The sequence below is a fragment of the Rhinolophus sinicus genome, chromosome 16, assembly GCF_057876585.1.
Source record: "Rhinolophus sinicus isolate RSI-liver-muscle chromosome 16, RSI-T2T, whole genome shotgun sequence".
Classification (NCBI taxonomy): domain Eukaryota; kingdom Metazoa; phylum Chordata; class Mammalia; order Chiroptera; family Rhinolophidae; genus Rhinolophus; species Rhinolophus sinicus.
Window position 1 is genome coordinate 7,206,155 of NC_142516.1, and position 23,577 is coordinate 7,229,731.

General features: G+C 44.2%; 1 protein-coding gene across 2 annotated transcripts in view; it reads right to left on the minus strand.

Moving 5' to 3' along the window:
- The window catches only part of STXBP1 (syntaxin binding protein 1), a 59,497-nt gene that overhangs the window by 25,180 nt on the left and 10,740 nt on the right, over positions 1–23,577 (minus strand). For both annotated transcript variants that reach the window (XM_019728631.3, XM_019728630.3), the window contains exons 2-6: positions 8,727–8,776; positions 7,028–7,109; positions 3,647–3,723; positions 2,729–2,807; positions 1,449–1,552 (exon numbers count right to left, since the gene is read on the minus strand). In XM_019728631.3, the coding sequence (XP_019584190.1) occupies positions 1,449–1,552; positions 2,729–2,807; positions 3,647–3,723; positions 7,028–7,109; positions 8,727–8,776 (392 nt within the window). The remainder of the gene's footprint in view (positions 1–1,448; positions 1,553–2,728; positions 2,808–3,646; positions 3,724–7,027; positions 7,110–8,726; positions 8,777–23,577) is intronic.

Sequence of the window (23,577 nt, forward strand, 5' to 3'; positions counted from 1 at the left end):
ATAATAAGCATAATGAAAAGTAAATTTTATGGTATGTGAGAAATTAGTAAGTGTCTGAGAAAATAATGAAGCAGGGAAAGAATACCCAGGAGGAGGGCTGGTCAGTGGGGACAGGGCCTCCTTGAGAATGTGACGCTGGACCGTTAGAGCAAGGGCTGGAGGAAGTGAGGAGTTTGTCACCAGCAGGGGGACTTCGCCATGGAGGGACTGGCTAGTGCCAGGGCCCTGAGGCCTGCGACCAGAAGGAGAGCAGGAGATCACGGGCCATTATCAGTGTAAATACATAAGGGACGAGCTAGAAATTGTGCTGTGGCTGTGGGCAAATAATGGAGCTTTTTGATTTAATAATATCCTACCCTCAAAAGTATGTTCTAAGTATTTTTCTTTTCTTTTTCTTTGGAGAATTCTGGAAGTTTAAAATTTTCTCTTAAACTACCTTGCCTACCAGCAATCAGTATTCTCTCAGATCTCATTTATGTAAACTACCCTGATCTTCTAGAAAACCTGAGCCTTTTTTTAAAAAAAAGTTTATTACTTTTTAAAAAATATGTGAACTATAACATAGTTGAACACACTAAAGATGGACTTTATTCAATCCAGGAGGTGATGGGGCTCCCACAGAGAAAAAAAAAATTCCTGCCCTCAGGCTGGGACCAGGCTTTAGGCCAAATGAGATTGTTTTTAAATATTTACACTGCATTTTTTCCATCCTTCTTTACCTAAGAATAGATTACTCTCTGGTGTCTGAAACTGATCTATAAAGATCCAACACGCCACAATCATTTTTTATCTCGACAAAAATGCACAAAAGTCCTGTTACTCTTATTCCTTTGTTTGTTAGGAGAAGACTTTAAGATTTTAACAAATCTTAAAATACTAAGATATAAATTTTGTATATGCTCTCACAAATCTTCACCTTTACTGGCTTAACAACTTTTGTTTTTTTTTCCCCAGGGGAGAGGTTTGCTGCCACAGCATTTGGCATGTGAAGCGTTAATGGCTAATGACGAAGGCTGCCATCTGTTCTCTCAGCACATGACATGCTGAGGTTATCTCTACATAAAGACAGTCTCCTTCACAGCAGATGGGTGTTGTCTGATCCCTTCCCATCTCTCCTTCCACGCTCCTTCTGGATTGGCTACCTTTTGGTTATTCAGGAACCAGCCAATCAGAGTGAACACTGTGAGCAAAGACACATGCACAGAAAGAAAGGCACAATGGCTGAAAAAAAGTCAGAAATAACTGGAGAGTAAGATGAGGGCCAGGCAGACCCCTAAGGAAGACTGCCTCTTTCCATGACATAAGTGTCCACTTACAGCACCTCATTCCCTGGCCCACGGGCTCTCCCACTGTGGGGGATTTCACCCCTCCCCCACCCACTCAGAACCTGCCAGAACTCCTGACAGAATAAGGTGCAGAGTTCCCATGCACGTCCTACTCAGCCTCACCTGGGATTCATAGGGGAGAAATGCAATGTTGATTTCCGTCAGAGTTTTGATGACTTTGGCTGCTCGAGATTTTACAAGCTCATTAAACAGGGCATCTGGACAAGCTGTGAGAATGACAAAAGACAGCAGGTTTTCCCATCCATTTGCGGGTTCATTTCAACAGGCACACATGTCCAGTGGACTCCTTATTCGTTAGGATCTTAAAAAGGCAAACAGAAAGTTCATCCCATTCTAAAACATCCGCTACCTCTAGGGTATAAAAGGAATATAAGCCCACCTACAAGGCCCTCGACATAGAACAGAGATACAACTGGCAGTCAAGACTGAGATTGGGAGCTAATAAAAACTATTTTCTGACATCAAGGAGAAGAAGGGGAAAAAAAAACTGTAAGAAATTAAGAAAGGATAAGGCCTGTAATCTAAACAAGCACCACACATCTGACATGCTTATGAAAAATAAAGAAAAATCAAATCATTGGGAAACGTGATACAGGCATTTCCCCCGGACCCTCTAAGGAGCTCAGCTGCTCAGAAGACCCAGTTGGTGGGGAACCATAATTTCTACTGACTCTCCTGAGCCAAACACATGGCTGCAGGGTCCCAGAAACGTGTTATTGGTTTATTATTACTAATGCCATCTACCTGCTTTCTTTGTCTCCCACATCTAAACAGTATAAAATTATTCTTTCCAAGAATAATTTTTGTTTCCCCTTTTTCTCAGTGGTGGATTCTGTGGGTTTTTCCTAGAGAGAGGAACACTGGGGAGACTGTTACTATTGTCCACTCTTTAGCCCTACTCATCTCGCCTTGCTATTAACAAAGATGGATCAAGATGCTATGTACTAGGTCGGCTCCACACACACAACCTCCACAAAATAAAACGGATTCTAGGACAATGATGCCATCCTGAGACCAAGATCATCGCCCAGAATATTTTTGCGGTAGAAAAACAGATGACATACACCGCAGTTTACAATAGCATCTGGAAGTCTATACAGTGAAACACCAAGCTGGCATCGGGAAATTCTTCTCAGCATTAAACCCTCCAGTCCCAAGAAGAGGTGTTATTTTTCGTCAAGAAGGACTGCACGACATAGTAGGTCTGTATTTGTGTGTGCTTATTTTTGTCTCTCATGCAATTTCTCTTCTGAAAAGAAAAGATCAGGACACACCTGGCAACAACACGTTTCTTCCCTGTTGCTCTGGCGTGGTTTGGGCTCAGCCTTGCCACGCAGAAACTACCTGGGAAGAGTGGGATGGCACCAGCTAGCCGTACTTACAGTCAGTGAAGAAGACGTGCGCAGCCCGGTACTTGGCGGTTGGTGGGTCTTTAAAGTCACTGACGAGAGAGCGGACAGACTGTGGGAGGGAAACAGAGGGAACTGAAGCCAATTCTAGACGCAAACGGGACCCATGTTGGGACTGGGCTTTCAAGCCACTTGTACAAAATTGCGGGGGATTTTGAATATAATTCTAACTCATTTTGGCCATACTGAGTTCTGAGGACTTGAAATTAGGATTATTTCAGTATTTAGATGAACAAAAGCCTTCTTAGCTCACTCCAAAATGACAGTGTTCCTTGGAGCCACCCTAAGTTGGGTTCCTAAGAAAAGGCCCACAGAAGAGGAAACTGGTCAGAAACCTTTCAGGAGATTCATACTAATGACGTTCTGGCTATTTCGTTGCATCTGCAGAAGCTCATATGTAAGCCGGTTTTCAAAAGTGAAAAGAAAGCGTGAATACTGGAGGGAACTTATATGGACTGAGAGACCTAGAGGAGGAATTTGCCTGGATGCTGATTTGAACCCTCCCCCGCCCCATGATAAGACAGGTAAATCTCATCTGGTAAATCTGACAGGTAAATCTAACTGGATACTGACAAAAGAAACCTGAAAGCATACAACACCAAAGCTCAGAAGACGGCTCCCTGACTGGATACAGTGGGCCTCCTATGCAGACAGAGAGATCGAGGGGGAAACTAGCCATGACCCGGAGCTGGCTTTCGGGACAGCCGTGGTATTTTGGAAAGCTAATGTTCTCTTCACTCCTCACTGCGCCCCTCCCTCCCCACGTGTGGACTGCATACTGAAACAGCGTGTTAAATGCATGCTTAACCTAGAAACAGTATGCACTGTGCCACGCAGACACCAAGCCAGCATGTGCAACCTCAGCCAAAGCTCTGCTGGGGGAGGACTTACCTTCTCAGATGGAGTGATGAGATACACAGCCTCCAGGCTGGGCAGTGGTTCCCTGCACTTGTTGATATCTTCCACAACTAGACAACAAAACAGCCAGCCCACAGTGAATGAGAAAACACAACTGGCGATCATAAAACTGGAAGCCATAGTTACAGGCCACCTTCAGACAGGCGCAGACACAAATTTATTAGGTGGGGGGTAGTCACTTGTCCCTTCCTTAGAGTTACCACATTTCACTGTCCCACAGCATTGAAGATGTTAGAAAACCTGAAACCATATCACACTAAATACCTCCCACTTCCCTTTCTGGTTTAAGTACATTCCTTGATCTGCTCTATTTGAAAATGGAAAATGCTACCTCATTCAGTCAAGAACAGTCTTTGGCCTCTTCAGTTTTTTCTCATCGGTCCTAAATAATCCCATGTACTTTGGAATTTCTATGTTGGGCTTATTTATCAACCATTGGACAGTTTTTTCATTTTCCTCTGTATATTAAATGAAGACATTCCAAACATACCTTCTATGTAATACAGTCCCTCTCAATAGTTCAGAGACTAAACATTCTATTTTGTTAAAGCAAACCAGGGGCTTTTGGTTTCCTGGTTTCTTTTACGGTCCCGTCAGCCACGTCCCCCGGAAAGAGCTTTGGGATAGGCCTCCTCTTACTAGTCACCTGACAGCGCTTACGATGGCTCCCCACGCTGTACCGTCATCCCCTGGGATGGAGGGCAGTACTATGGTGCCGTTTTTCCTCTGCAGGTGATTTAGGGATATAAAACCATCACTTTAGAAATATCCCTTGTGGCATTTACAAAGACTTCTCACCCCAAATAATGTTCAAATTAACCCTAAAATCTCACAACCATCTACTTCAGCAATGGTGGTAGATTTCTGAATTTCAAAGAACAATACTATTTCCGCCAAAAATGTTTTGGGGTTCACCACAGGGTTGTTAACTTTTAAACTTTGCCAAGTAAGGACATTTTTTTAAAAGCCACCTTTTGGGGAGGGGAGAGTCTGTGTGCAGAAGGGGAAAGCTGAACCCTCATGGACCACGGAAGTCAACAGATAATGTTTAACGCTGATAAATCAAGAGATAATAGTATAAGTATTTATCTAGAAATATCAAAAATATAACCAGAAGAAAAAGCAGAGTGCCCATTTCAGGTGTGATGGGCCCTGGATGGTGGGGGAGAAGGGAGTAGGGCAGGGCGTCACTGTTGCTTTGTCAGAAGCTCATTAGCTCCATTTAGCTTTTTTCCCCTTAATTTTGTGCATTTTTTGCTTTGACAGAGAAAAACAACAGTTAAAAAAATATATCATTGACAAAAATAACGTTGTAAGCTCAAAATAGGGGCAACCCTGGTCTTGGATCGCTAAATGACAAAAAGTCACACCAAAAATTACGTACTATGCTTCTGAGAAGCTGGATTTGGAAATGTGCTTTTAAAAATGAAGAAATCAGGGTGGCCGGTTGGCTCAGTTAGTTAGAGTGCAGGACTCATAAAACCCAGGTCAACGGTTCGATTCCCACAGGGGCCAGTGAGCTGTACCCTACACTAGATTGAAAACGACTTGATTTGGAGCTGATGGGGCCTAGAAAAACGCACTGCTCCCCAATAGTCCCCAATAAAAAATAAAATGAAGGAATCATATCCAAGGTGTGAGAGCACCCCCAAAATTATATATATATATATATATATATATATATATATATAATTTAATCAAGAAAATCCATAATATATTATCACCATAATTTTACAATTTAAGAACATTTTAACACCAAATAATAGGAAAGACATAACCTTAGAATAAAGAGCAAATCTTTAAATTAAATTCGTTTAGCTTAATGAAAACCTCCACCCTCCGTGTTTTGCGTCCTGGAACTGTGGTATGGTAGTAATTTTGACAAAGACCAGCCACAGTCTGTGAGCCACACATCATATAAAGTCGTCTCCAGGGGAGAAAACTGAGAACTGTGTTACCGCAGGTCTGCTCCACCTAACATTTTGTTCAGGGGAAAACCAAAGGTTAACTTCCTTGTTTGAAATAATACCTCAAAAGAGACTGCTTTTCAATAAATGCTGTTTCAAAGGTTAAAATACGTGATCCCTCTTGAAAGGAGCCCCCGGGTAAGACGAGAGCTGCACACAAGCGTGAATAAGAGCGCTTAGAAGCCAGGTCCGAGTCCTAGTCTGAGGTGTGACACTGGCTAGGGACCTTCAGCAAGTGATTTAACTTTTTGAAAAAAACCTATTTATTGTGAAATTAGAACACATTCCAAAGAGCGAATAAAACATAGATGTGAATAACCATAAGACAAGCGCCTGTATAGGCACCACTCTCAGGGAGCAGGACCCACCAGCGCTGCGTGCGCGTCCTCACCCCACCTCTACTCCCCTCCTTCCTCAATTTCCTCCTTCCTTCCAAAGAGAAGCAGCATCCTGACATGAATGATGACCACTTCTCTTTCTGGCTTTACCGCTTACGCCTGCACTTCAAATTAGTTCTGCCTGGACTTGAACTTCATATCCATGAAAGCCTACTGTAAGCACCTTTTTGTCTCTTGCTTCTTCTGCTCACCAGTAAGTTTATTGGACTCATTCATGTTACCGTGAGTAGTCAGAGGCCATTCGTTTTCATTGCTATGTAGTATTCCACCGTGTGACTCTACCACCATTTATTTTATCGTTCTACGTTTGATGGCCGTTTTGGTTGTTTCCACTTTGGAGCTACTATGAACAATGTCCTGCGAGCATTCCCGCACGTGTATCCCAGGCACACACGCCTGAGGTTGCCCAGGACACCTCTAAGCACAGACTTCCAGCTCACAGGACACGCGTGCCTCCAACTCTACTAGACACGGCCCAGGGTTTTCCCAGCTGTGCCCATGGACGCGCCGTCATGCGGGAGCTCCCATTTTTCTACACCCCGTCATTGGCATTATCAGAATTTAAATAGTCCAGTTTGGTGAGTGTATAGAAATACCTCACTCTGCTTTTAACTGCATTTCCCTGACCACTAACGCGGGGGAGGGGGGGCAATTTTTCATGTGTTTATTGGGCATTTGGATTTCTTCCTTTGTGAAGTACCTGTTTAGGACTTTTGCCCATTTTTTTCTATTGAATGGCCTGCCTTTTTTAAATGACTTAACCTTCCTTTCGGCATCCTGTAACAGATGCTCAATGGGCATGTAGCACTGGATTAGGGATTCAGTGATGAACAAGCAATCGTGGGTCTCTCTCAGGAACTTACAGTCTTACCACCTAGGTTGTTGGAAGGATCTAAAGTCAAGCGAGGTAACGATGACTAGGGAGCAGGGGCGCCCGGCACGGACGGGAGGCCTGAGCGTCACTCAAGGGCAGAGGGAACGGTGCTCACTTGTTATCCCCTCGGTCATGATGTCCGTCATCTTACAGCAGGAGGACAGCATCCGCATGCTCAGCTGATCCACCACCAGCACCTGGAAGCAAAGACGCCGCTGACAGCCTGCGTGGCTGCTGCTCCGACGCTCTGGACAGCGACGGCCGCACACTGCACAACGTGCCGCGTAGGACTTACCGGTATTTCCTGTGGGCCCCAAGTTTGCTGAAACGCACGCTAGCTTTGATCTCCCACACCCAAACCTAACCTGCTAGGACTTGAAGCGTTTGCTCTCACTGACTTAATTTTATAAACGTACCAAATTTCAAGTTTTCATTTTCCATGATAAATAAAATAATGATTCATAAAAATCAAAATAAAAAAAAAGAAAAGACAAAAATAATTGATAGCACCCACACTCAGAGAAAGCTGTACCGGGGAGTATTTTCTCAGGGAGTAACTTTCTCCTACAGGGAGAATGGACACTCGTGCCGCCCAGAAGGTGGGGAAGCTGGGGCCTCTGCTGCAATGCCATCAGGTTGCACCGTCACCAGCACGAGCCTCCCCTGGAAGGAAACCCTTCTGCAGTCCAGACGGGAAGGCCAAAAATGTGCCTGGTCTAAAGGCTTCACACCTGCACGTCTTCAGCTAACCTATCCTAGCTCCATTCAGCCCACAGAGGGAGAGGAGGCCAGCAGTTAAAACCAGGCTAGTTTTCATCTCCTTCTTTAAATAATACAAACCGAGGTACCGGAAGTTAGGCACGAGGTGAGCCAGAGAGCGTTTTGCTGCAGTGCAAGGGCCAATCAGTTTCAATTTCATGTGGCAGCTTCCTCGAGATTCATTTAAAATTCACATGCCCACAAAGACGGGCACACGGGTTCCCGCCAGGTGGCCTCCCGCCCTGGTGGTGAGGAGGCCGTCCTGCTAAAACAATCTCACAAGACCAGGGGTGAGGCTTCAAAATCCTCGGCCAATCACTCTGCTGCTCCCAGGCCCAACGGACTTGAAAGAGTGTGGGCTTTTGACTGCAGGAAAACTTGGGGGCAAGATTGGTTGAAATAAACCCTTCCATAACACACAGGGAAGTTCAAGTAAAACTGCATGCTCTCCTGGCCAGTGTGACACCCAGCCCCAGACACCCAAGTGACCCTTAAAACACTGACGGAGGACAGCACGTTGTCCCACTCCCGCGTCATCCACTCCAGGAACCAGGGCTGTAATCAGTTTGATTGGCTTCAATACTTGTTTCATGTACATTACACGTGCAACAGCCAGCACTGCTCTCAAAGTTACATGGAACTTCTTCCGTCTTATCTAGTTACAGACAGACAGATGGCGCAGACCGGACCAGGGCTTTGGACACTGCTGCGTGGGCTCCAGGGAGATGCTTTAGGGCTGCTGGAGGGGCCAGAAGGGCTTCCTCTTTCTCTTCCATAGCAAGGAGAATTCCACCTTCTTCCGCTCTGTACGATGCGTTCCAGGTAAGAACTGGTACGAATCAGAGTTCCACTGATAGAACGCCCCCCAGGTGGTCTTTCAGGTAAGTTTTATGACCAGATTTCTAAACCCGGACTGTATGAAATGAGAGGCAGATCCAATTACCTTTTTTTGTACTCTGAGCACAGCAGAGGTCCTTTCCCCCAACGCTCCCCTCACGCTTATGTCTTCCACATGAACTCATCTTTAAAGCCATTAATCACACTCTTCTACTTACCTTCCACTCCCCCTTCTTCTTCACCTTCTTTATCACATCATGCATAATCTCTAAAGGGGGGGAGGGAGGGAAAGGGAGGAAGGGGGGCGGGAGGGAACGAGGGAGGGAGGGAAAGAAGGAGGAAAAAAGGAAAATTTAACGTAATGTCAAGGCCTTCCAACACCTGCCTATTAGACTAGGTCATTGCTCCCCCGCCGCCCCCCCATAGGCTTTGTTCTCTTTGTTCAGCAACCTGTTTACTGAGCCATAATCAATCCACCATAAAGAGAGTTCTCTTCCTGTTTCCTTAATTCGGTGGTTTTCTAACTTTTTGGTCTCAGGACTCCTCTACACTCCTAAAAATGGAAGGCCCCAAAGAGTGTTTGTTTATGTGGATAAATATCTATTGATACTTCCCGTAGTACAAAGAGTAAAACGGAGAAAATTTTCAAAATTAATTCATTAAAATAAACCCATTACATATGTTCACATAAATAGTATTTTAATGAAATAACTATCTTTTAACAAGAAAAAGATTTTAGTGAGAATATTGGCTTTTTTATTTTAATTTACATTTTTGCAACTCTCTTTACTGTCTGGTTTCACAGACAGCTGGATTCTCCTATCTGCTTCTACAATCTGTTGTAAATCATAGAACATCTGGAAAACTCCACTGTGCACTTGTGAGAGAATAAGAGTGTAAAAGGCAAGTAACAGCTTCTTAACCTTATTAATGAAGATAGTTCTGACCTCACGGACTCCCAGAAGGGTCTTGAGTTTGAGAACCACTGCCTTAAATTGAGTAAAAGGCTGTGACGATACCGCAGGCCACATGAGCCACCCCGCAAGCTCCAACAACAGATGGGAAGAGCGGTTGTGAAGTCTTTCCAACCCTAAGAATATCTGTGAGGTGTCCTCAGCCCAAAATCGTCATTTTGGTAAGCCCCAGTCTCTACAATGCCCCCTCCACACACAAGTGTACCCAGCCATGCAGGTTTCCTAGGAAACACATTCTTGCCACTCTTTCTAAACCCAGGTAATAAACAGGCCTGGAATGACTCAAAGGCTAATAGTTGTCTTCAGCAAGTATGTTTCAAACACGTAAGTCATTCTCTAGAGCACAGTGGTTCCTAATTCTGCTTTTGACTATCTTCAATAATCTGATGTTTGACTATCTTCAATAATCTGATGTGTCATAAATGTTCTAAAATGTTTAAAAACTGTATTCCTGATTATAAAAAACACACTCACTGCAGTAAACTTGGGAAACACAGAAAAGTATAAAGAAGAAAATACCATGTATTACCTACCTGTGTACTTTGTAAAAAATCAAAAAGAAAAATCATCTGTAATCCTGCCAACTTGAAATGCTTAATCAACAAGTTAGTTATTTCCTACTAGCTTTTTCTACGCAATTTTATAGTTAAGATGATGCTGTATATATATAATTTTGTATTATGCTTTTTTTGGTAACAAACTCATTCCCCCAGGTTAATAAAAATGCTTCCTAGGATTTTAAATGCCTGCATAATAGTCCATAGTTAGTCAACAATCATCTCAATAGCCATTTAGATTATTTCCCATGTTTTAGCGTGGTGAAAATGTAGGAACAAATATATCCACTAATAGAGCAGGGTAAGTAAATTAGGTTACATTTGCGCAATGGAATACAATGTACTCATTAGAAATAATGATATGGGAAACTATATATTCATTTATTCACTCTTTCATTCAATAGCATTTGTTGAGTAACCACTGTTTGCCAGTCACTGTATTAAGCACCAGGCAAGAACAGCAGCAGGGCACCACATGGCACCCGGTGGGAAGGAGGGAGGAGGTGATTGGTGGGCTGGCAGACTTGGTGGCAGAGGTGAGGAGTTTCCTTGTTGGAGACGAGGTCCCTGGCTAAGGGTGGGCAGAGCGCTGTTGTATATGGAAAGTCTGAAGAAAGAAGGGATTGAGTATCTTCCCAGATTGGGAAAGTAAATTTACCACGGAGATGTCTTAGCATTTCTGGACAGTATTAAGGGCTAATCTGAGGTTCATGACCATGAATTTAAAGTGAAACCAGGCAGCTCAATTGTGTGATTTTTTTCCAAACAATGTTCAGCTGTCCAGGTACAAGCCAGGAAGGAAAGAAGAATTGGTTTCAAGTAGGGTTAGAGTTTCCCCAGGTGAGTACAACACAGTGAGAAAACGCTCACAATATATGGCTAAGGGGAAAGAAAGGCACGTTACAACTATTGTTTAAAAAGTATATATGCATGGGGAAAATTAAAAAAAATATATGCCAAAATGTTATTTCTGTGCAGTAAGATGATGATTAATCTTTACTTGCTAATTTGTGTCTTCATATGTTCTCCGAAGCTTTCTGGATTGAGTACATATTATTTGTTGTAACAGGAAAAAGGCTCCAAAAGAAATGTCAGTGAACACCTTTGTACCAGGGCTTTTCTTCACACAAATTGTTAGGAGAGCTTTCTGGGTGTGGAACGAATGGGTCAAGAGTATAAATGTTCTGGGCTCTTGATGAATTCTGCTAAATTATTTTCCAAAAGCACAATTTCCACCCTCACCGCTACTTTGCATGACTCTCCAAATTAACACGCTAACTGATAATACCTTGAGGTTTATTTTAATCTTTACTAATGTGTCAGCAGAAAACAGCGTATTTCATTACCTTTATTTGAATATTTGTTGCATTACTGGGGATGAACATTTTCTCTCTCTCTCTCTCTCTCTCTACTGCCCAAAATTAATTCACTGACTTTAAATTCAAGTCATCGTTTGCTAGGGGAAGAGACAGGTAGAACTGAAAAATCAGAAAGTATCACAAGTCGTAGAGACTGGGAGTAACGGCTGCAGCTTCCACCCTTCCTACCTTGTCAGGCCTGCTCCGAATCGGGGCATATGTTGGTCATAGGTACTGTTAACAGCCAATTCTAATCCTGCCCTACATGTTTCTAATCCAATACCAAAAAGGAAACAAGGATTAGAGCCCAGGTTAGCATTAAGAATCCAGTTGCTTGGACTACTTCCTCACAAACAATCCCTGGCAATCACATTCCATCTCCCTTACCAGTTTTCTTTGTGTGAAAAGAAAGAATAAAGCCTTCCAAGGCTGGGCCAGCCAGCAGGTCTTACTTCTTCATGCCAAATCATGCATATCTACAGCCAAAACATCGTCCCCCCACTCACTGTCTATGCAGATGGGACGAGAGACCAGGGAGCTGCCGCTTCTCCCTAACCGCGAGGGCCATGGCCCTGGGGGGCTGTTTCCCTCGGAGCCGAAGGGGTGAGAAAGTAGGTTCCTTCTCAACTATGTCCTTTAGGTCCTGGGTAACTCCCAAACTCAACAAATCCCTACCGGGCCTGAGAAAAACAGCAGGTGGTCTAAGATTATCTGGGACGTCTTCAGGTATACCTGAGATACCACCTGGAGTCCCAAAGCGCAGGCTCTAGGGACAGCTGCGAACCTCACCCCACCTCGTGACGCGCTGTCCTTACAGCCCCGGCACATGACCGCCCTCCACAGTGACATGTGTCAGGACACCTGAGCCCAGGGTGCGGCAAAACCTGAAGTAGCTAATGACTAATAGCAGTTGCACCGGCAGCTTGGGAGAAGTATATCACCCACGTGCTCAAAACCATGGGGCAGTTAAAGGGTCTCCGCCCTGCAGCCCCAACTCCACACTGCCCTGAACAGATGCATCAGGGAGTGGGACGTCTCCAGGCTGTGAGGAGAAGCGCCCCCATTCTGCTGAGGGCTTTCAGGGAGTCTGACTTTGTGCCACAACGGCCCTCCTCCTTTACTGCTCCGAAGTACAGAGAATTTCCAGAGTTATTCCGGCTTGATAGTGGCCGTTCTTCTGAAAGAATACACCCTCTTGAATAAACCTCAGTGGTGTGAGGATAAATGCTAGTCACTCAGACAAAGGTTGTCCCCACCCCTCAAAATTAAGAAAAAATGCCAAGAGAAGCACTAAAGTTAGACAGATTAGGGAAAATCCAGATTCAGGCATTTGCTGGCTATGTGACCTTGAGCAAGTTTAAAATGTTTTAAGTTTCCATTTTCCCATCTGCAAAATTAAAATGATAATACTTTAATGACCTGTTGTGAAGATTCATGAGATAAAATGCCTAGTACAGTGCCTGGCACATATGAGGCATTCACCAAAAGGTACTGATTGTGATGTCACTATAAAAATATGTTATTCATACAGACAAGGAAATAAGGAAATTATGACACTTTACTTCCATCAATCAGAATTTTCCTTATAATACAAAAACCCGGGCCAGCCCGGTGGCTCAGGCGGTTGGAGCTCCGTGCTCCTAACTCCAAAGGCTGCCGGTTCGATTCCCACATGGACCAGTGGGCTCTCAACCACAAGGATGCCAGTTCAACTCCTCGAGTCCTGCAAGGGATGGTGGGCAGCGCCCCCCTGCAACTAAGATTGAACACGGCACCTTGAGCTGAGCTGCCTCCCGGATGGCTCAGTTGGTTGGAGCGCGTCCTCTCAACCACAAGGTTGCCGGTTCGACTCCCACAAGGGTTGGTGGGCTGTGCCCCCTGCAACTAGCAACGGCAACTGGACCTGGAGCTGAGCTGTGCCCTCCACAACTAAGACTGAAAGGACAACAACTTGACTTGGAAAAAAGGCCTGGAAGTACACACTGTTCCCCAATAAAGTCCTGTTCCCCTTCCCCAATAAAATCTTTAATAAAAAAAAATCTCTTCTATACAATAAATCTTAAAAACAAACAAACAAACAAAAGCCCTATTGAAAGAACATACATATTAAAAATACAGCTTTAAAAGAATCACAAAATATTTAGATAGCAAACTCTGGGTACTTCACAAAAAACTTTTAAAACTCTGACCCACAATACACATGCAAATATGACATTTTGGAATAGTGGCACCAAAGTGTCAGTGTACATAAATCTCAAATGCAAAATATAAAATTGAACATGAGAATCCTTAGGGGACAGAGGCTGTCCTCTGGTTAACTACGAAGAGATGCATTAATGCTGAAGCACAAGTGGGGCCCAGGGAAAGTAAAACATTTAATGTCACAACACAGGCACACAGGACTATGTTTTTAATCTGCTGTTACTTAACATTGTTCTGAAAATTCATTAAGACAAGAAAACAAAATGAGGTGTAATATTGGTAAGAAAGATGCAGAATATCTGCCTGCAGAAATCATGGGGCTCAAATGAAAAACTATTAGAAACATTAAAACATTTAGACAGGCGGCAGAAACAAAATAACTCCATAAAAACCAAGAAGAATTTGACATGGCAACAATAACCAGTTTCTGGGAGGACCACGCCACTGGTTACCAGCATAGACTGAGCTGGGACCCCACCCCCGTCCATTCTACCCACTCCTGGTAATTCTGCTCTGCCCCCCCCTCCCCCCCCCAGAAGCCTGTTCCTCTTTCCTTAACAGCACTTTCCATATCTGACGACAGCAGCCACATCTCTGAATGTTACGCTCTGGGCCGCTGAGTCTCCTTGCTAAACAAATGCATCATCCCAGGTGGAATAAGGTAATACCGTGTTTCCCCCAAAATAAGACCTAGCTGGACCATCAGCTCTAATGCATCTTTGGAGCAAAAATTAATATAAGACCCAGGATTATATTATATTATATTATATTATATTATATTATATTATATTATATTATATTATATTATACCGAGTCTTATATTATATAAGACCTGGTCTTATGTTAAAATAAGACCGGGTCTTACATTAATTTTTGTTCCAAAAGACGCATTAGAGCTCATGGTCCAGCTAGGTCTTATTTTTGGGGAAACACGGTAGTAAACAAGATGGGGGAATGGTTGAAACACGTGAAAACAAGCCTTCCAAGTACTCTCAATTTCCCTCCCTCCAACCCACTCCGGAGGGAACCGAGCACTGCCAGTTCAGAGGGCATCCTTGCAGGTCCTTTTCTGGGCACATACAAGTGTGTGAGGGAACGCAAGTGCATTGAGGCCTGGGGAGGCAAAGGAACTTTCAACAAGTCTATTTCTTCGGTGCTTAAGAACTTATATTGGACAGAACTTTGGAGATTATCTAAGGCCAGAGTCTAAATTCCTCATTTCAGAATTAAGATACTCCCTGCAAAACTCAGCCATCTGGAGTGGGCAAGGCCTCTAACTGGTCAGTCCAGAGAGCAGAAACGGGTCTCTGGATCCCTGTCCAAATGCTTTTCCCACTACACACACATACTGTCCCTCAGGCACTAGCATGGACTAGACTCTGAAATTGAACCCAAGTGTCCTTTTCTCTGTTATACTGCAATGGTCACCTTGACACAGCAAAGCAAAGTGACTCAGATGGGTTTGGAACCATATGGTTAAGGTTCAGATCCCTGCCCTTCTATTTACTAGCTGTGACTTTGGGCAAGTTATTACACCTCTCGGTGTCAGTTTCCCCATCTGTAAAATGGGAACAACCACACATGCCTCATAGCTTTTGTGAGGATTAAATGAGTGATGTGTGTAAAGCACTAATTCAGTGCTTAGAATGATAGTCAAGACTGTTGGCTGTCACCAGCAGCAGCATCATCTATTTTAAATGGTATTTGACCTTCCTAATAAAGAAGAACCCAATGCTTTCCAACTGGTTTCTTATTGCTCCTCCATGGAATTTATGAGACGTCTCCTGTTTTCCAGTTTGTTTCTCTGTGTACACTTCTTTCATCCATTCAACAATGATAATTTATTGAACACTTGCTATGGGCCAGACATCCTTCTAGGCATCGGAAAGGCCACGAAACTAAACAAGACTCCTGCTCGCAAGGTTTTATACCTGACGTGGAAGGGAGATAAACACAAGGAAATAAACAAGATCATTCTAGAGAGTAAGTGCTCTAGGGAAACGGAAAAGGTTAATGAACTAGAGTGTGACGGGGGCTGGGGTCCTCTGAGGAGGTAGCGAGAAGGAACCAACCCTGTGAAGACCTGAGGGAAGTTTCCCAGGTACAGGGAGAGCAGGTGCAAAGTCCCCGAGGATGGGACAGGCTAGGAATGGAGACAGCAGGTATGGGGACACATGCTGAGCTCAGTGAGGGAGAGGACGCACTCAGGTCGCCCGGTGTCTCACTTAGTCTTTAACGCAGTAACTGCTCGCTGAGGAAGGACTGCGGAAGTCACTCGCTGCACTCTGCTCTTTGTACACTAAGCGCCATTCATTCCCCTTCAACATGACAGTTCCCACCCCATCCCTGCGCTCTCACCCCGCCCATCTCTGGCATCTGGCATAAAATAATAACTTAGCAAACGCCTGCAGAATGAATGAACCTGAGTGACGTAAGTGAGCAGTGCTTGCTGGGAGGGAAATGAGCAGCTCTGCTCCCGGCATGGCTGGGTGAGGTGATTCCACCCAGCGGCTCTGGCAACCACCACACAGCCCCTTCCAACCACCTCTCCTGACACCCCTGGATTCCCAACTCCCAGGTCAAAGACCACTGCTTGGAAAAAAAGTCTCAGAAACTCTTTCACATGGACTGCTGGGAGAGAAATCTCTTTTATCTTGAGGATATGAAAGGCAAACTATAGCTATTCTAGCCAATACAAGTTTGCAAGCCAGAAAGATCTAGAAAAGTTTTTCCCTTAACTCTCCTCACTCACTCAAATTCAGTGAGGAGTGTGGTATTATGTGAGTATATAGATACAAACGCTCAGGTCCAAAGTTTCTGCCATCTTACCATTTCTCGATATACTAATTTTTTAACCAGTGTCTAACTGAGATATCATAACCTCAGCCAAAATTCTTTTAAAAGTTCACATTAAAGAAAAAACTCAGTCAATAATTCAGTTGCAATAAGAAAAAAGTCACCCCCAATAGTAGTATCTAACATTTATTGAAGACTTACTATGTGGAATATGTTGTCCTATACGTTTTACATGTATCATCTCATTTAAAGCTTACAGCGACCCTCGGAAATTATTATAATCAACTCCTTTTTAAAAGGAAGAAACTGAGGCCCCAGGAAGCGAAGTATCTAGCTATCGCACAATAAAATGCACACAACTAAATGAAATCTACGGAGGACAACTTCCCCAAAAAGCACAAAGCAATTTCTTGACTTCTGGGAACTTGTAGTCCAGTTGAAGAAACAAGACATTATACCCACAGCATAAGATATAAAGTCATTAAGACCCTGATGCACTGCTGGTGGGAATGTGAAATGGTGCGGCCTCCTTGGAAACCAGTCTGGCAGTTCCTCAAATGGCTGAATGTAGAGTTACCATAAGATTCAACAATTCCACTCCTAGGTATATACCTAAGAGAAAAGAAAACATACATCTACACAAACTTATAAATGCATGTTCACAGCAGCATTGTTCAGAATAGCTAAACAGTAGAACCAACCCCGGGCCAGACCAGTGGCTCAGGCGGTTTGAGCTCTATGCTCCTAACTCTGAAGGCTACCGGTTCGATTCCCACATGGGCCAGTGGGCTCTCAACCACAAGGTTGCCAGTTCGATTCCTCGAGTCCCACAAGGGATGGTGGGCTGCGCCCCCTGCAACTAGCAACGGCAACTGGACCTGGAGCTGAGCTGCGCCCTCCACAACTAACACTGAAAGGACAACAACTTGACTTGTAGAAAGTCCTGGAAGTACACACTGTTCCCCAATAAAGTCCTGTTCCCCTTCCCCAATAAAATCTTTTTTTTTTTTTAATAAAAAAGTAGAACCAACCCAAGTGGCCATCAACTGATGGATGGATAAATGAAGTCTATCCATACAGTGGAATATTATTCAGCCATAAAAAGGAATGAAGCACTGATACCTGCTACAACACGAACTAACCTTTAAAACATGTTAAGTCAAAGTAGCCAGTCACAAAGAACCACATTTGTGGGAGTCCATTTACAGGAAATGCCCAGAACAGGCTAATCCATAGAGATAGAAAGTAAATCAGTAGTTGCCTAGGGCAGGGGGGATAGGGAAGTTGGGGTGATATCTAAGAAGTACAGAGTTTCTTTTTGGGGTGATGACAGTATCTAAAATTGTGATGATGCCTGCGTGCCTCTGTGACTACACCAAAACCCATCGACTGTACACTTTAAATGGTGATTGGTAAGGTATGTGAATCATAGCTCAAGAAAGCTGTTTTTAAAAGATCATCAGAGGATTTTAGATGAAAACTTCAAACAAAAAAATAATGCAGGGGTGGGAGATGAGGGTAAAGGGGATCAAATATATGGTGATGGAAGGAGAACTGACTCTGGGTGGTGAACACACAATGGAATTTATAGATGATGTAATACAGAATTGTACACCTGAAATCTATGTAACTTTACTAACAATTGTCACCCCAATAAACTTTAATTAGAAAAAGAAATGCAGTTTCGCTTAAGACGGAACTGCCCCAGGACGTCTTCATCTGAAGACAGGTGCCCGGGCTTACCCCTATAAAATAGCAGTTATCTAAAAGTATAATTTCCTATGAATTGTATTGAAATTATACTTTGTGGAAGTGAGAGTGACCAAGAGCGACCACACAGCATCAGGGCAAGAAAAGGGCAGCGCGCCCTCTAAGTGTTTGATGATAGCTGGTAACCTGGGGATGGTCCTGTTCAGGGTTACTTGCGGGTGGTGGGGAGGGGAGAGAAGGCAGGAGGCCGGTTGCTTGGGGTGGTCACAAGTTTTAGGCCGTGCAGAGATGGGGGAACAGCGACTTGATTCCACGCCCTTGTAAGCACACCCAGAGGTTGTGTAAGACTCAGATGTCCAATGTTATGACATCCAAACCCTGGGCTGCTGCCAGGATCTGAGAGGAGTGCCTGATAGCCGAGAAACCAAATCCTAAGCCCAGACCCATAAAGATGCTGAAGACAGTTACAGAGATGACCATTCACTTTCTCTTTCACAAGAAATCCTCATTTTCGATCTAATTTTCCACATTCTGTTTCAAAAAGTTTAGAACCAAAAAGTTAAGGAGCTAGAAAGTCTCTAAAGCAACGCCTTGTGGACCTTGGAACTTTGATTAGTAGTAAGGAAATTTTAAACTGGGGACAAAAAGAGATCAGAAATAGGGGTTCCCTGTCCTACTGTAGTCACTTCACCTCAGTTCCAAAGCAGCCATTTTCTTCTTGCTGAGGCTGCCTATTACACAAGGTTCCTTGGAAAAAGGAGCCGGGAAATGACCAAACATGTGCAAATAAAAACATCAACCAAAAAAGGAAACCAAAACAATTTATATCTTCTTAAAATCAATAGCTCATAGTAGTAAATACTATTTAGTTACATTAACGTGTTCAACAAAAAGACCGAACAAAGACAAAAAGTGGTGAAATGGTAATTAATCTTCCAGGACAGAAAAAAACCACAATTGGAAAGAAGACATTTTTAAAAGAAAGGACTCAAGAATGAGGGCCGTTTTGATACAAGACAATGAGTGATACTATCACGCAGCCATTTGGGAGGCATTTTACATTTGCTAAAGAAACAAAACAAAACCCACTGCCCTCGCCCGGCGCCCACGGCAGCACAGCTCTTCTGCTAGTGGTCCAATGGTCTGCCAGCCTCTGTCTACCTGTTTCTCTGCAAAGAGCTGTCCTTCTCCTGATACAGCCTCTGTGACGACTGCAGATTCTGCCTGGAACTGCAGGCACCGAGAATCACTATCTGTCTTGATCTTGAAAGGAACCCACAATGTGGCCAGTACCTTAAATTGGTAGATGTGGTATATAATGGCCCCAAATCACATGTCTTGACTTAAATGGGAGTTTCCCTAAGGACTAAAGGGTTAGGGAACATACACTTTGGAAAGAAAGAGGGGGAAAGAATGGAATGTTTCATATAAGTCCAGAAACCCAGGGCACACAGGGGACATAAAGATGACCATCTAGTCCAGCAGTTTTCGATGGAAAGTGATTTTACCCTTCGGGGTACATTCGGCAATGTCTGGAGACAGTTTTGATCGTCACAATTGGAGGGTGCTTTGGGCACCTAGTGGGGAGAGTCAGGGACCTGCCAAACATTCCGTAACGCACAGGCTCATACGACCCAAAAGGTCAGCGGTGCAGAGGTAGAGAAACCCTGATTTTGTCCATTTTATAAAGAAACAGAACCTGACAGAGACGGAGTCACTTGTCCACGACAGCGGTGTTAGGAATCATCTTATTGTGAAGCCCAAGATTCTGATCAGCCCAATCTGTTCTGATCGAAGATTTAATCTGCTTCAGGTCTGAGATATTAAAAAAATGCTTCGTCTCACACAGCGTGACAAGACCACAGGCTCAAGCCTCCTCTGGAACCATCAACACAGCCATTCTAGAGGTGTCAAAGTGACATAACAAAAGCCCCTGGGAAGCTTCCAGATGGCAGAAATGGTTTCCCCCATTCCCATCCCCCAACACACACAAAGGTCTAATTTCAGGAGGGCTGCTTCCTTTTCCCAAATCCGGGTAACTGGTTGCAATAAGATACCAGGAAAAGAAAACATCCTGTTGGGTTGTGGGCTCAGGATCAAGCGCAAGAAGAAGGTGGAGCTCCAAGAAGAGAAGAGACATTGAAAATCCAAAAGAAATAGCTGAGTTTGCATGAACTTTCACTGAATATACATGCAGACTGGGTGACTTTCTCATCAGTCTTCCACACTCTACAGAAAAGATTCTGCTTTTTGTATTTTAATACACAGCACCCATGTAGGTGTGTTTTTTTTTTTCCTTGTCTGTCTAACTCACCTAGACCAGAGGCCATTCTCTCTGGCCATCTATTTGTACCAAAATGCGTAGGTGGGCTCTTTGCCCCTCCCATTTACTTAGGCATTGTTTGACTATTACCCTCAGAATATGTGTGTGAGGATAATGTTTTTGGCCCAGCCTTCAGCTAGGGGATGGGTGGGTGGTGGAGAACTGACTGGTGAAGTCTGTCTCTCCAAACTATATAATTTAGTAAAAAGTTCTATGCCCAAGACCATTCCATTGAGGATGCATATTGGGGTACAGCAGGGGGTATTCAGCATAAGAAGAAATGATCTTAAGCTGCTCTTGATTTCCTGCTTCCTGGTGAGTTAATGAGCCAATTCCAAATGAAATTCCTGGATTTGGGGTGTCCCAAATATTTTTTTAACCTGTGTCTGTTTAGTCAGATTTTTGTTTGCTGCCCAATTAGCCCTAGAACTCTAGCAGACTGTTTCCATTCTCCTCTGGGCGGGAAAGGAAAAAAGTTGCCAAAAGAGCCAGTCATTTGCTATGTTAAGAAACTAGGATGGGGTGGTCCCCAGCCTCTGGCTGGCAGCCACTCCCCTCCTTCCTTCCTGGACTGCAGTTCTTACAAGTGATAAAGCCTTATTTTTAAATTCTGAGTCTGTGGTCTTCTTTTGTACAATAGACGTGTGGTAAGTGACTTCGCAGGCCGAGGAAAGCCGAATCTGTAGTGGAGACCCACGCCAGGAGGAGAGCACACTGACAACCAGTGAAATCTCCCCAGAAGGATCCTTAACAGTTTGGGGAACTGGAAGCACCTGGTCCCTCTGGAACCTAAAAAAATGGGGCATAAGGCATCCCTTCTACCACTTCCGGTCACTGGGTGACTGTCCCAACACGGTGGCACACTGAAAATGTCCTCTTCAGAGAGTGGAGAGCGTCCCTGGACTGGGGTACCCAAGACACAGTTGAGAGCGTGAGTTCAATACTGAAAACAGAAGGACTAACTGAGTATATGTATTAATTGTTGAGAACCACCCTCCACATTCGGGCCCCCTTCACCCACTCAGCTCCCAGAAGTCTGGCAGCTAGACCTTTATCTCCCAGGCAGGAGACAGAAAGAGACTTCTCTGGGGCACTGAGCCCAAGAAAAAAAATCTAAGGATACTGACACTGGGGATCCCCGGCAAACAGCCCCTCCAGGACCAGCACATCCATACGGTCAGTGCCCCCTCCCAATCAGCATGGGCCTCTCATGCTTAACCACAAGCCGCCAACCAGGGTGCGCTACACATCCCAGGAAAGTCCCTACGTGGAAAAAGAGACCAAACAAAACAACAGCAAGAAAACCTGGAGGAAACAGACTATGCAATGTATTATTATTATTATTATTATTATTATTATTTTGTTTTTCATTTTTTTAATGAGAGAGACATAAAAGGAGATTGTCCCACAGCTCAGTGATGCCTCTTGTTTTTCTTCCCCAGCTTTTTTTCTATGTTTCACTTTGGATAGTTTCTATTGCTGTATCTTCAAATTCATTCATTTTTTCTTCTGCAACATCTAACCCCTAACCCTAACCCTTTAGTAAAAAGTATTTATATAGAGAGATAAAAACAAATATGGCAAGAGGTTAATTGTTAAATCTCGGTAGAAGGAAGGTGGGCGACCATTATACTATTCTTTCAACTTTTCAGTATGTTGTAAATATTTCTTAATAAGAGGTTGGAGGCAGGGAAAGAATGAGCATTACCACTCTATGAGAGACTGACCAGATCATTTCGTCTCAGTTAAAGCCTGAAAAAGCTTACTACTCTAACTTGAATCTCAAAGTTCCTCAAAGAATAAAGAGAGGTGGAAGAGAGAGGGAGAGGAGGAGGGAGGGAAAGAGGGAGGGAGAGAGAGAGAGAGAGAGAGAGAGAGAGACAGAGACAGAGACAGAGACAGAGAGAGACAGAGAGAGACAGAGAGAAGGAGCAAAAGGAGAAAGAGGAGAAGGAAGAAGAAGAAGGGGGATGGAAGTGGGAGGAGGAGGAGAGAAGACGCTGACGGCGCCACAAAACCCAAACACGAAAGTTCAAGGTAACCCACCCTCAGATCACCTGAGGGAAAGCAAACTGGAAAACTCCCAGTGGACACATGATTGCCTCATCTTAAAATCCCAGAGAAGCACTTTTACCCAAACACGATGAGGTCTAGAGACTGAGAATTTTAAGGGGTCGGCCTCACAGTAACCGATTGTTGAAAGCCCAGAGTGTGAAATTAACCCAAAGTGGAGGGAGACTTGCTCAGCTCCAATGTTCTATTTTCCACAAAAACTAGCAACTAGTACCAACAATATCGATGTGTCCAGAGGCCAGGGAAAGGCCTCTCTCCTTCCTCCCTTGGCTACACCAATGATCAGAAGATGGGTGAAAAGAAACTACGAGAGAAGAGGATCAATGAGCTTGCTTCACCCTGCCACTCCCAGTACGGAGGCTCTGAAAACCATCTACGCCTACAAGTTCTTTCTTCTTCCCCCTCAGCTGCCAAACAGAAGCAGCTTTGTTCCTGCTGCCATTAAAGGAGGTTTACGAGGCTCATCTGCAACTGGATTAGAATTGACTGGAAAGTCCTGAGCTATATCTAAGACGAGTAGTATACGCAGCCTTTCTCCCCTCACGATTGTAACAGTCCTGGTACCTTATACTTGTCACTGTGAATCCCTGCCGGCACAGAACATGAAAATAACACTGTCTGTCCCCAGTAGCTACAGAGAAGGAAAAAAATCTGCCAATGTGTTTCATCCAACAGACTCGTACAACCTGACTTCCTGCTCTGGGTGAGAGTCTGGACTAGATGCTTCTGAGATCCTTCCCAGGGCCAAGAGTCTACAACATGATGGCACCTTGACACAGCACAAATCCCAAATCCTCAGAGCTTCCCATTTTGATTGACTACAACCATTTCCTCATTTCTTCCTCAAAACAATCCTGAACAATGAAGTTCACAGAGGCAAGGGCTGACGTGAAGACAGGGGAAACATCACAGGAGAAAAACTGAAAAGTTTCTACCTGCCGAGCCTCCCGGCCTGGAGAGTGGAGGCTCGTTCCTACAAGAAGACTCCGTTGCTGGCTCAAGCTTGCTTTGAGGCAACGTGGGGGTGGGCCCTAGACACACAGCTCGGCTAGATTCTCTTTCCTGTCTCTGACTCA